The sequence below is a fragment of the Paroedura picta genome, chromosome 1, assembly GCF_049243985.1.
Source record: "Paroedura picta isolate Pp20150507F chromosome 1, Ppicta_v3.0, whole genome shotgun sequence".
Classification (NCBI taxonomy): Eukaryota; Metazoa; Chordata; class Lepidosauria; order Squamata; family Gekkonidae; genus Paroedura; species Paroedura picta.
Genome location: NC_135369.1, coordinates 173,944,844 through 173,957,485, shown reverse-complemented (window position 1 = coordinate 173,957,485; position 12,642 = coordinate 173,944,844). Strand labels below are relative to the sequence as shown.

Here is a 12,642-nt window from a genome sequence, read left to right as displayed (position 1 = left end):
AATTCAGGGGGGACCTTTCTTTTCCTTTTAAAATCCATTTTCTCATTTGTATGCTGCCCTTCCCCAGAGGGCTCAGGGTGGCTGACAACAGTTCTAAGTAACATGATATCCTTATGCATTGTTCCTCTTAATATTTGTGAAACAGCCCTGGGGGTGGAGTGTGCTGGCTGTACAGCCCTCCCACTCCAGCTCCTACCCTCCTTCCCTGGACGCTAAACCACTTTGCTCTCAGACGCCTGAGAGACACACACAGAGACAGAGTCCTGCCAAGCAGCAAACGACCCCTGATTACATGCTATGGCTCCTGCTGCAAGGTCAAGTCTTTCAATTTTAAACAGGCTGCCTTGTCCTCTTATATCATCACTAGAAAGATAGCCCGCTGTAAGAGGGATACAGCGGGCGCTAGGAACTTACCCAGCATGGTGTCCCGCGGCGACGGCTGTCTGCGGCGGCTCCGTGCGCCGGGGGCGGCTGTCCGCGGCGGCAGGGAGGCCCCGGCAGCGGCGGCAGGGAGGCCCCCGGCGGCGGCGGAGACAGGGAGGCGCCGGCAGCCGCGCTCCGCGCGACTGCCGGGGGCTCCCTCGGGTAGCGGCCTTACGCGGCGAGAGGCGCTTCACGCCTCTCGCCGCATCAGGCTGGGAGCAACTGCGAGCCGCGCTGTGCGCGGCTCACAGTTGCTGGGGCTGGGAATCAGAGGGACCAATCGGCAGGCGCTCTGATTGTCTGTCCAGAGGAAGGGTCCAATCCGGACCCTTCCTCATCACGGACAGATCCCGCCTCATTACCCCTTAGCAAATTATTTAGGTGTTTAGATTTCCGGTTTGGAAGGCAATCCTGTGGCCATAAGTGTCGTCAAGTTGGAGATTATTTATTTATTTATTGTTTAGACTTATTGCCTGTCTCTCCTAAATTGGCTCGTAGCAGGTTACAACTGTCCACATTAAAAACCCCATTAAAACAATTCCAGACATCGATCCATGTACAATAAACAGACTCCTAAAAACTTTTAAAAACTATGGCGGTCTGCAATCCACTAACAGCCCCCAGAAATCACATACAGGAGTGGGAGGAGGGAGCATAGATAACACAGTGAATGCTTACGCTCTTAACACGGGGGGGGGGGCATCAGATATTCCTCGGCACGCCGTCCTCAACCCCAGACCTGGCGGAAGAGCTCTGTTTTGCAGGCCCTGCGGTATGTCAAAAGCTCCCGCAGGGCCCCCAGGTCTTCTTGGAGCTCATTCCAGCAGGTAGGGGCCAGGACCGAGAAGGCCCTGCTCCAAGTTGGGGCCGGGAATGACCAATAAATTAGATGACTGATGGCAAACCTGTCAGGTTCGCAAGGCGAGAGATGTTCAGAGGAGATTAGCTTGTGAGCTCAAGCTAACCTGTGGGAATCTGAAACAGGGAAAACAGCTGGTGGAGAAAGAAACCACTAATAAGCCTGTTGTAAGGAAGATGTTTTGCTGCTCCGTGGGAGCCCTGCGTCTGCCACAGGATGACTTGGCACAGGCAGAAGAACTGTAGCCGGATGGCTAAAGCCGCCTGTCTTGCTGTTGGCTACAGTTCTGATAGGGAGACTGTAACTTCGCTGTGTTACCTACAGCGTTTAAAGTAATCAAAAATCTAGCGTACTTTTTCAAAATATTTATTCAGAGGCTGGGGGAGGAAGAAATCAGGACTGTAAATTATGCAAATCATCACGGCTGCTTATTTCCACTGATCGCTTCAATTGTCTTGTCTCATCCAAGGCTGCGCACGGAAGGGACCCCGTCAAGCGTTGAGGTATTTCGCGTGGTGCCTGATATGGTCATTAATGAATGTTGTTATGAAGTAGTAACTGTGATCGTAGCCCTAGGGAGAAGAAAAGAGGGATCGTTTTCAGGCAGGTTAATCTCATCTAAAGCCTTGCTTAAGAGGACACATATTACATGTTCTCCCGTAAGTTCTCCATAAAAGACTTGTTTTTTATACCCTGCTTTTCTCTAACCGAAGGAGTCTCAAAGGGCTTACAGTCACCTTCCCTTTCCTCTCCCCACAACAGACACCTGGTGAGGTAGGTGGGGCTGATATTACTGCTCAGTCAGAATAGCTCTAACAGGACTGTGACTGTGACCCAAGGTACTCCACTCAGCTGTGGAGAAGCAGGGAATCAAACACGGCTCGCCAGATTCAAAACCACCGTCCTTGACCACTACACCACGTTGCCTCAAAAATAAGGCTTGGAAGCAGGCAGAAAAGAGGGGCCCCAGTGAAAAAAATCACTTTGGTCTCTATACAAATTCACAGGTCTTTCACGATCCACTCTGTAATCCATTTTCATGTCATGAACCTGGGCACGAAGAAGCACACTGGGGTTTGTTCTTGTCCCTTATTTCAGCAAGGAAGTCCGAAGGGGAGCTGTGCCATCCCACCCCCACCCCACAAAATGGGGCAAAGTTCCCACTTCAAGGGCACCAGTGCCTCTCCCCACACAGAGAGATGTGAACGTTCTCCTTTGACCGTATATGGAAGGGGGTCCAATGCTCCTCCAAGAGTGAAGACCAGGAGAGCAAAAGGAAGCCGGCCTTACCTGTTGCATCCTGAAGACCACCGGGATCTTACTTTCTGTGCAGGCGGCAATGAAGTTATCAGGCAGCAATTGCCCGGCCGAAAGGAACTGGTCATCCTTGCCTTGATCGATTAGAATATCCAGAGGGGGACCTTGGTAGGACTTTGCAATGTGGGTGGCATCGTAGGCCTACAAGGAAGCAAAGAACATTTCCTTAGGAGAACTGTGACCAAGCAAGAAATATGACTGTGACTCTTAAAAAAAGAGAGAGAGAGAGAGAGAGAGAGAGAGAGAGAGAGAGAGAGAGAGAGAGGGGTAGGGGGAAAGGCTTCCCAGGAGGAGGCCAGGCCCTCAGGGGTACGGGGGGGGGGAGCCTCCTGCGCCCAGCCGCCTGCATGCTAGCGCTCTTCCCCTGCCACCCCCCCTCCCAATTCGGCCCCCCTTGCAACTGCCCCCCTGGACCCTTCACACACACCCGCCTTCCCCCCCTGTCCCATCTCATTCCACCTACCTCCTTGCCTGCCTTGCTTCCTTGCTTCCTTCCTCCCTCTATTTCTCTCTCCCCTTTCTGCCTCCCTCCCTCTTTCTCTCCCTCTCATTTGCTTGCTTGCGGGCTTTCTGCCTTTCTTCCTTTCTCTCTTCCTTTCTTTCTCCCTTCTATCCATCCCTTCACCCACCCCTTGCCCTCCTTTCTCCCTCCCATCCCTCCTTCCCTCTTCCACCTTTCCTCTCCTACGTTCTTCCTCCAAATTCCCTAGAGCCTGCTGTATTTCTTCTACAGCGTCCTTAATTTCTAGTTGTAATATAATTTTATTCTATAGCCTAATTCATAATGTAACAAATTTATTTTTCATTGTTTTTATAATGCCTTGGGCAGAGAGGTGGCGTACAAGTGTTTCTGATAATAGTTTCAAGCATACATTAAAAAATCTACCAACAAGGATTCTCACCCCTTATGTGGAATATCCACAGAAGGAATGAGAATCCTTGTTCCCTGCTCCCTCCATCCACTCCATCCCCTCTCCTTACATGGTGGCAGGTCGTGGTGGGCTGGCCCCACCCCTGCATGTCTCCCAAGGCTGCCCCTGCTCTCCAGAGGGTGGGAGTGGCCTTGAAAGACTGGCGGTGGTGACACCAGAGCACTGAATGTGCATCAGTGCTCTTGCGCTGCTGCCCATCTACTGGTGCAGTCCCTGCGGGTGGCACTACAGTTGTAATGTCCGTAGACATCCATTTGGGGGACTGCGCCAGTAGATGTTCCACATCAAAAAGCTACCAAGTAAGTCATGTCTCATGAGGACAGAGAAGGACTTCAGACTCACTCTAGTTGCTTGGCCTCCATGAAGCCACCATAAACACGAAAGGGAGTTACAGGAAAGGTGTTGGAATATGCAAGATCTGCAGAAGGCATGAGTGAGCAGAATATAAAGAATGTCCAGTAGGGGGCACTGGAGATGTGTGTTTGGAATAGCTAGCTCAGGAGCGTTCTGATATTTTTCAGATGATCACCATCAGCATCCTGATTAGCTGTGGGAGACTTCCTGCTCCTTGGAGCACACTTCCTCCCTGCTTGCCTCCTCAACAGACAGAATGAATGATGAACAGCTAGACTGTTAAGACAATTCTCATTCTCTCTCTCTTTTCCTCTCCAAAGTTGCCTCTTTTCTAAATATAACCAATTTCTTCTTTAAGCATCCTGTTGCTTCGCCCCTCTTTGCATATCGAAACTCTGCCAACAATAGGGGCCTTGGTGAGTGGGAGAGTTTCAAGAAACAAGTTGGCCTTTCCCGTGGGAACATATTTCTGTCCCTCTGTGCCAGCTAGTGTGGCATCAGATCGACGCTTGCAATGCCCTACCTCCCACGGGGCAACGTTGGATCCTAGATATCCACTGAACGCTTTCTTCCCCCACGGGCACTGGACAGGGTTGCAGATTGGGGCAAACGCTGAAGCCGACTGTTTGGAAACAGAAGACGAAAGCAAAGTTAGTGCAAAAAGTTGACCTAAAGACAAGGTTACTTCAAACCTTGCCTTCTCTGGATATTTGAAAAGTTCATTTCAGACAGAATTGTAAGGGCAAAACCAGAAAAGATGTTTTCCCATGACTCTGGGTGTTATATTATATTTATATATTAGTTTTTATTAACTACCACTCCCGGGTCTACCGGCTCGTGGTGGTTTACATTCAGTTATAAAAACCCAACAGAAGACAATATAATATATAATATAATAATAATATAATAAAATCCCCTTTACACCCCTCCTCTGGTTGTCTCTTTTAAGTCTAACTTTTTCCCCCACCACACCAAGCAGCCCCAGAGCTCCTTTTCCCTCTGATGCTGTGGGTGGGGGTGGGCAAATTAAGTCATTTTAGATTTCTTGCTATCCATTTGTTCAGCTATCAAAAATATTATTCGAACATCTGCCACACGTACACTGATAAAACAAGATTCTCACATGTTACTATGGAATGTTCCCTCCCCTTGCCTTGTCATTTAATCCCCCCAACGTTATTCAATGTTGTTTAAGCTTCAGAATCTTACTTTATATTTCCCGGGGTTCTTCAAAGCAAGGATGAGAGCTCCGTGACCTCCCATGGAATGTCCCGAAATAGACATCCTTTCAGAGTCAACCGGGAAATTGGCATTTATCAGTTTTGGCAACTGGAAAACATTGGAAGGAAAGAAGAAAAGGAGACTTGAAGATATTCAGGTTTTTTTTGAGGAAAAGACCGTCTCAACATAGGAATGTTTCTCATTCTTTATGCAGGACATCTTGCCTGTCCAATGATCTTTGTTCTATCTGCTATTGCTGAAGCAGTCTCACAGAAGTTGGTATTTATACCCCGCTTTTCACTGCCTGAAGGAGTCTCAAAGTGGATTACAATTGCCTTCCCTTCCTCTCCCCACAACAGACATCCTGTGAGGTAGGCGGGGTCGAGAGAACTGTGGAAGAACTGCTCTGTGAGAACTCCTCTAGCAGGACTTTGACTGATCCAAGGTCAGTCAGCTGGCTGCGGATGGAGGAATCAAACCCAGCTTCTCCAGATTAAAGGCCGCCACTCTTAACCACTGCAAGAAACTGGTTCTCATAATGTCTTTCTGACATTGTAATTCCTGGGGACTTTGGGATATAAAGACTTCTGCATATTTCTGACATTGTAATTTGTGGGAACTTTGGGATATAAAGACTTCTGCATATTTAGAATAGGGGCTGAGTCCTTATCCATCTGCTTCTGGGAAAAAGGGTCAAAACATTCAGCTAAATGAGAAGAACAGCTAAGGAATTATGGGCTGCCACATCCCTAGAACTTAACAAAGACAAAAGAAGACACAGATAAACTTATAGGAAGAGAAGAAGAAGAGGTTATTACACCCTGCTTTTCTCTACCTTAAGGAGCCTCTGAGCAGCTTCCCTTGCCTCCCCTTCCTCTCCCCACAGCAGGTACCTTGTGAGGGAGGTGGGGCCGAGGGAGCTCTGAGAGAACTGGGACTGATCCAAGGCCACCCAGCAGGCTTCATGGAGAGGAGGAGCAGAGAATCAAACCTGGCTCTCCAGATTAGAAGCAGCTGCTCTTAAGCACTCCAGCACACTGGCGTTCAAAGAGACCAAAATGGATCCTGTCTTTGTCAATATTTCTAAACTCTAAGCAGGAACAGAATCACAGGAAGGGCTAACCATCAAAACTACCTTGAAAGAAGGAGGGGGAATAAAAGGAAAGTCTCGAATGTCTCATCCTACGTGGCATTCAATATAGTTACAAAGCCAAAGGCAATTGTACGCTCCCACTGAGTACTGGGGCTCTTTGCCCAGGCTAAGGAACCGTTACCTCGTCCTTTATGTAAGAATACATCCGATAATTGGTTTTCCATGGCTCCTCAGTGGCATCCACGTAAAAGCCAGCACCGGTGCCAAAATCCCAGCTCTCGTCTTCGCCTTTAATACCGCAGCCACCTGACATGGAAGGAAAGTCTGCATTCAGACTCATCACTGCCCAGTGCACATGTGAAAGGATCACCAATCTTGGTCCCCTGCCCCAGGAAATGGAGAAATTTAATAATTTAAGTATTGTGTGGTGTGTATATAGCGTATGCAGGAGATCCGAGGATCGCTGGCAGGCAGGCAAGGGATGTTGGGAGGTGGCTTGCCACTGCCTGTCTCTGCATCATGACCCCTGGTGTTCCTTGAAGGAACTACAACCCAACTCCTTTGAGGTCTCCCATCCAAATACTAGCCAGAGTCAGCCTTGCTTAGCTTCTGAGGTCTGATAGGATCGGGCTTGCCTGGGTTAGGAGAGATGTGGGAGAAAGAAAATTGGTGAGTTTTTAATCTTCCTCTGAAAAATCTCTGTTGGGCAGAAAGTCCAAAAGTATTTTCCATGAATGGGAAAAGTCTTTTGAAAGACTGGCCAAGCAGAAAGAAAAATATGCCAGGAAAACAGGAAACATTTGGGCAGAAAAATCTTCCTGGCAATTGGAAAAACATACAAAACAAGGGTGGGTAACTCAAGGGATGTGTTGCTACCAGGACTCTTCCACTGCAGAAATTCAACGTGCATTTCTCCCCTCTCCCAAAAGGGAAAGGCAGTGATTATAAAACCTGCATCTACTCTGCCTCCACCAGTTAGAATCATAGAATAATAAGAGTTGGAAGGGGCCTCATGGGTCGTCTAGTCCAACCCCCTGCACTATGCAGGACATTCACAACAACCCTATCGCTCATCTACTGTAACCTGCCACCCCCTTGAGCCTTCACAGAATCAGCCTCTCCGTCATGCAGGTGTTAGGGCTGCCCTACAGAAAACATGGGGGCAATCCCATAAGGGCATCACCTGGGCATTGGAGTCACTGTGGGTGGGCAGGTAGTTGTCAATGTCCTGCATTCTGCAGGAGGGTTGGACTAGATGCCTCTGGATGTCCCTTCCAACTCCACAATTGGGAGATGTGGGTGTGGTTGGGAAAGAGGCAGCCCCCCTCCCCTCCGCGCCCCAGCTTGGCCTTCGGGAGATTTAGGAGAGTGGGCAGAAAGGAGGCAGCCACTCTGTGGCCTTCCCTGCCTGGCCCAGCCTTTGGGAGATGGGGGTGGGTGGGAAGGAGGCAGCCCATCCCCTATGGCTTTCCCCAAGCAGTCTGGCCTTTGCAAGATGTGGGGGTTGGGAAGGTGGCAGCCCCCCTCTCCACAGCCTGCCCAGCCTGGCCTTTGGAAGATGTAGGTTTGGATGGGAAGGTGGGGATAGTGGGGACCTGTGTAGACACTGTTGGATGGGGGTGGGAGCAGGAGGGCCAGTGCCCCTCCAAAGCAGCTGCTTTCTCCAGGAGAACTGATGCCTTCCTTCACTCCTCCCTCCCCCCTCTTTCTTTCTCTGTCTCTTTCTCTCTCTTTCATCCTTTCTCTCTTTGAACTTCCTCAAGTTTTCCAGGCCCCCACCTGGAAACTGGCAACCCAGACGGCTTCATATTTAGGAGGAGTCAGAGACTGGAGTTGGCTACTCTTTAACCACTTCACCACACTGCATCTCAAGATCGAGCAGAGAACGTGTGTGTGTGTGTGTGTGTGTGTGTGCGCGAGCAAAACCCAGGAAGGTCACAGTGCAGGCGTGTGTGCTAGCATCAGTTGTATTCCAGGGTGCAACGGGCTTTGCCCCTAGTTCTGTGTCAGGCAGCTTTGCTCCTTGCCAGCCTCCTCTATCTCACAGGAGGGAGGGGAGATCTGTTTACACAACGCTGAGCTCCTTGGAGAAAAATTAATGTGCAGAATTAAAAAATGGAGATGGGAGCCTGAGAACCTGGTCTGACCTCAAAAATCTAGGAAATACAGCATCCAGGACTATCCATTCTGGGTCTGCCCCTGGGAGAAGAGAAAGTAGGACTCTGAGTGCAGCCCTGTTCAGTTCCCACAAGTCTTACAATCGTTTCCCAGTTACATTTGAGGCATTTGCACAGAATAATGGAGATTCAAATTGTCAGGTACAGAAACTTAAGCTGCGGAGAGTTTTTTGCAGAGAGACAGGTGATGCACAGTTGCCATCCCATAATATCCTGGCCAGCAACTGTTATTCATTGGCTCCTTTAAGGCATTCTGTCTGTACACCCTTCCATAAAACACACACCAGGCAGCTGTCCAAAAGTAAAAAGAGTTGCCATCCAAAGCACTAGCAGCTGGGTATCACTTGCATGCCAACTGCTGCTCAATGAAAAAGGTCTCTCTCCCTCCTCTTCCATTTGTTGATAAAATCAGAGGCCGGTCTGGCAGGCTGATGGACTACGCCATGTCCCCCCAAGGGCCATTTTGCCAATCGAGTGCAGGAGGATGTCGGAAACACCATGGGAGCCCCTGACACAACCCATGGCCAGAAAGGCAGCTTACCCATACTCTTGGGTTTGCCTCCAGGGCTGAAATCTAAGAACTGGATCATGCTACTAAAGAGGGGTCAAATTTAACCCCATAGATAGCCTGTTGCTGACTATTACCTTAACAGATGGACTTTTAAAGCTAGCGTAAAGATATGCAGCATCAGCAGAAGAGATGGGGTTTTTTGCATCTGATTTTTTCCTACCTGAAGTCTCAAAGGGGCTTACAATGGGCCACTCTTCCTCTCCCCACAACAGACACCCCGTGAGGTAGGTGGGGCTGAGAGAGCTCTGAGAGAATGGTGATTGGCCCAAAGTCACCCAGCAGGCCTCAAGAGTCTCAACGCTGCTTACAATTGCCTTCCCTTCCTCTCCCTACAATAGACACCCTGTGAGGAAGGTGAGGCTGAGAGAGCCCTGAAGAAGAAGAGTTGGTTCTTCTATGCCACTTTTCTCTACCCGAAGGAGTCTCCAAGCGGCTTACATTCGCCTTCCTTTCCTCTCCCTACAACAGACGCCCTGTGAGGGAGGTGAGGCTGAGAGAGCCCTGAGATTACTGAAGAAGAAGAAGAGTTGGTTCTTATATGCCGCTTTTCTCTACCCGAAGGAGTCTCAAAGCGCCTTACATTCGCCTTCCCTTTCCTCTCCCCACAACAGACGCCCTGTGAGGGAGGTGAGGCTGAGAGAGCCCTGAGATTACTGAAGAAGAAGAAGAGTTGGTTCTTATATGCCGCTTTTCTCTACCCAAAGAAGTCTCCAAGCGGCTTACATTCGCCTTCCTTTCCTCTCCCCACAACAGACACCCTGTGAGTGAGGTGGGGCTGAGAGAACTCTGAGAGAACTGTGAGTGGCCCAAGGTCATCCAGCAGGCCTCAAGAGTCTCAACACTGCTTACAATTAGGGTTGTGTGCCCGGCCGTCCAAACCCTATTTACAATCGCCAGAGACACAGAGACAGAGAACAAACTGGGACTGGCTCAAGGTCATCCAGCTGGGTGCGTTCAGAGGAGCAGTGGGGAATCAAACTCAGTTCTCCAGACTAGGGGCCAACGCTCTCAACCGCCACACCAAGCTGGCTCTCAGATTTCTTTTCCACTATTGCCATTTCTATGATCATGAATGAGAGAAACAGCGCACACACATTCTAGGCTTCTATACCAGCTTCACAGTGTAATCCTAAACAGAGTTAGACCTTTCTAGTCCACAGACTTCAAAAGGCCTATCTCTGGATTAGGGTGGCACTGGTAACTTACTGGCTAACAACCGGCTAACACGCAACCAGAGGCAGAATCCATTTGATGCTCGTTGGCTCCTCACTTACGTGGGCTGGTATCCGGAGCCACGACAACAAGGCCGTGCTCACTCGCAGCTTGATGGAAGGCTGCTTTTGTGATGAAGTTCTGTTCTGTGCATGTTAAACCTGCAAGGACAGGAGAACAGCGTCATAGTAAGAATGGGGGACCTATGGCAAGAACGTGTGGGGAGGATTTGACGTCTGCTAAACCAAAAAAGGAACAAAACCCAACCTTAACAGGTAGGAACTCAAAAGTTGAGCTGAACAATAAAAATAATGTAAAACTTGTTGGTTGTTTATTATGGTGCACAATTAAAAACAGGATAAAAACTTCTTTAAAACTATACCGAACTAACAGCACATAGAACCAAGGACCAAACATGTTTCGACACTTCCGGGTCATCCTCAGTGGTCAAGATTATAATAATACACTCTATATAGAAATATAGAACTCTCGTATAGCTCAATGGTTGAGTGGGATCTGTAATGTGTAAATTTTATCGTTTTGCCTTTTTGGAGACAAATTCCTAAAGTCACCACTCTTCGCTATCATTAAGTTCAGAGTGTAATCTCATATGCGTCAGAAAAAGCTAAGCAAAAGGATAAAATTTACACATTACAGATCCCACTGAACCATTCAGCTATACATTATAGAGAGTTCTATATAGGTATATTTCTATATAGAGTGTATTATCATAATCTTGACCACTGAGGATGACCCGGAAGGGTCGAAACGTGTTTGGTCCTTGGTTCTATGTGCTGTTAGTTCGGTATAGTTTTTAAGAAGTTTTTATTCTGTTTTTAATTGTGCACCATAATAAACAACCAACAAGTTTTACATTATTTTTATTGTTCAGCTCAACTTTTGAGGATTTGATGTCTGTCATCAGAGAAGCAAACTGTCGGAAATCCAGTGCCCTCAGAGGATAGGCAGAAATTTTAGTTGAGGTACAAGGAATTCCCAGTTTGTTTCTGGTAAAGCCCTTGGGCCCAGGGACAGTATTTGAAAAACATGCCAAAACGATCCAGATGTTCCATTTCTTGAACACAAATATAAATGATCGGAGTTACGATCTGTGGGTCCCGCCCTACACTGAAATTGCATGGATGTTTAGAACCCGTGCATTAGATCTTTTGGAGCCACATCATTAGACTGGAACAGCTGAAATGAGCCTTTGGGCCCGTTGGGATTATGCCGCCATCTTGAAATCATTGACTGGTATTTTACTGTACTGGTTTTAATGTTTTAAGGGAAGTTTTATGGGGCACTTTGTGTTCTGTTTTTATATGGTAAGCCGCCACGAGACGACATTGCTGAGAGTGCCAGGGTGTATTGCTGAGAATGGCAGGGCCTTACGCTTTGCAGGCACTAATTTGTTGGTTATTCCCATCCCCAGGGAAGCATGCCTGGCCTCGACAGGGACAGGTCCTCTTTGGTCCTGGCCCCTACCTGGTGGAACCAGCTCCCAGAGGAGCTGCAGGCCCTGCGGGAGCTTCCAGCATTCCGCAGGGCCTGCAAAACGGAGCACTTCCACCAGGTTTGTGGTTGAGGCCAGCACAGCAAGGAAGGTCTGTATGGCCCCCCTCCCAGGATAGAGCAGTGTGAGTGGTGGCTTGCGGGTTCCATCTGCACCCTCTCTTCCCACCCCCCTTTATGAGATTTTTATTGGGGAGAATGATAGGAAGTTGAGTTAGTTTTTCCCCGCAGTATCTCCTTTTTTGTTATTGTGATTGATTGGAGCTATGTTTATGTCTGGGGGTTTTAATGGAGGTTTTTACTGGGATTTTATTCAGACTATTGTAGCCTGCCACGAGCCATAATAATCATCATCATCCAAGGCATAAATAAATAAATCCAATATGGAAGCCATTTCAATCAATAAGACGGTGTGGAAACGGCAAAGCATTTAGAAGCCACTATTTTCCTATTTTTAAAAAAAATATTTATTATTGAATTTATATTCTGCTCTGACTTTGAAAACTCAGGGCAGATGACATATTTCAGTTAATACAAATCCTGTAACACTCATAAAATTAGTAACAAAACAATTCTATAATTAAAATTTATAACATTTAAATAAGAAATACAGTATTGAATAACTGATATTGACCATTGTGCTTTCTTGGGGGTGATATTCAAAGCTGTAACACAAGTTTTTAGTCTGGTTTCCACCCGTGGTGGGGGTGGGGAAGATGCTGATCCACAAGGCACTTTTAGAAAAAAAACTACTCTGCATATTTTTTTTAAAAAACTGTTATTATTGTATTGGAGTCAATATGACCCCAAATGCCAGGGTTTATGGCAAGGGTGTTAGGAACCCAAAGGTTGAGCTGCAAAAATAATTTAATAAATTTTTCAAATATTTATTTTAAAAGATAATTGTCATAATTTAAAGGCATCATTTCTCTAAGTGCATGTAGAATAGACCAACATGGAATGGACCAAAC

At 47.7% G+C, this 12,642-nt stretch overlaps 2 protein-coding genes across 4 annotated transcripts in view; both read right to left on the bottom strand.

The window, feature by feature from the left end:
• FOXO1 (forkhead box O1) overlaps positions 1-12,642 on the bottom strand; it is a 456,870-nt gene that overhangs the window by 178,168 nt on the left and 266,060 nt on the right. The window lies entirely within an intron of this gene.
• Positions 1,633-12,642, bottom strand: part of ESD (esterase D) — a 14,571-nt gene continuing 3,561 nt past the window's right edge. For both annotated transcript variants that reach the window (XM_077312434.1, XM_077312444.1), the window contains 6 exons: positions 10,222-10,320; positions 6,381-6,505; positions 5,095-5,214; positions 4,409-4,507; positions 2,573-2,740; positions 1,633-1,854 (listed from right to left, as the gene is read on the bottom strand). In XM_077312434.1, the coding sequence (XP_077168549.1) occupies positions 1,774-1,854; positions 2,573-2,740; positions 4,409-4,507; positions 5,095-5,214; positions 6,381-6,505; positions 10,222-10,320 (692 nt within the window). In that variant the 3' untranslated portion in view covers positions 1,633-1,773. The remainder of the gene's footprint in view (positions 1,855-2,572; positions 2,741-4,408; positions 4,508-5,094; positions 5,215-6,380; positions 6,506-10,221; positions 10,321-12,642) is intronic.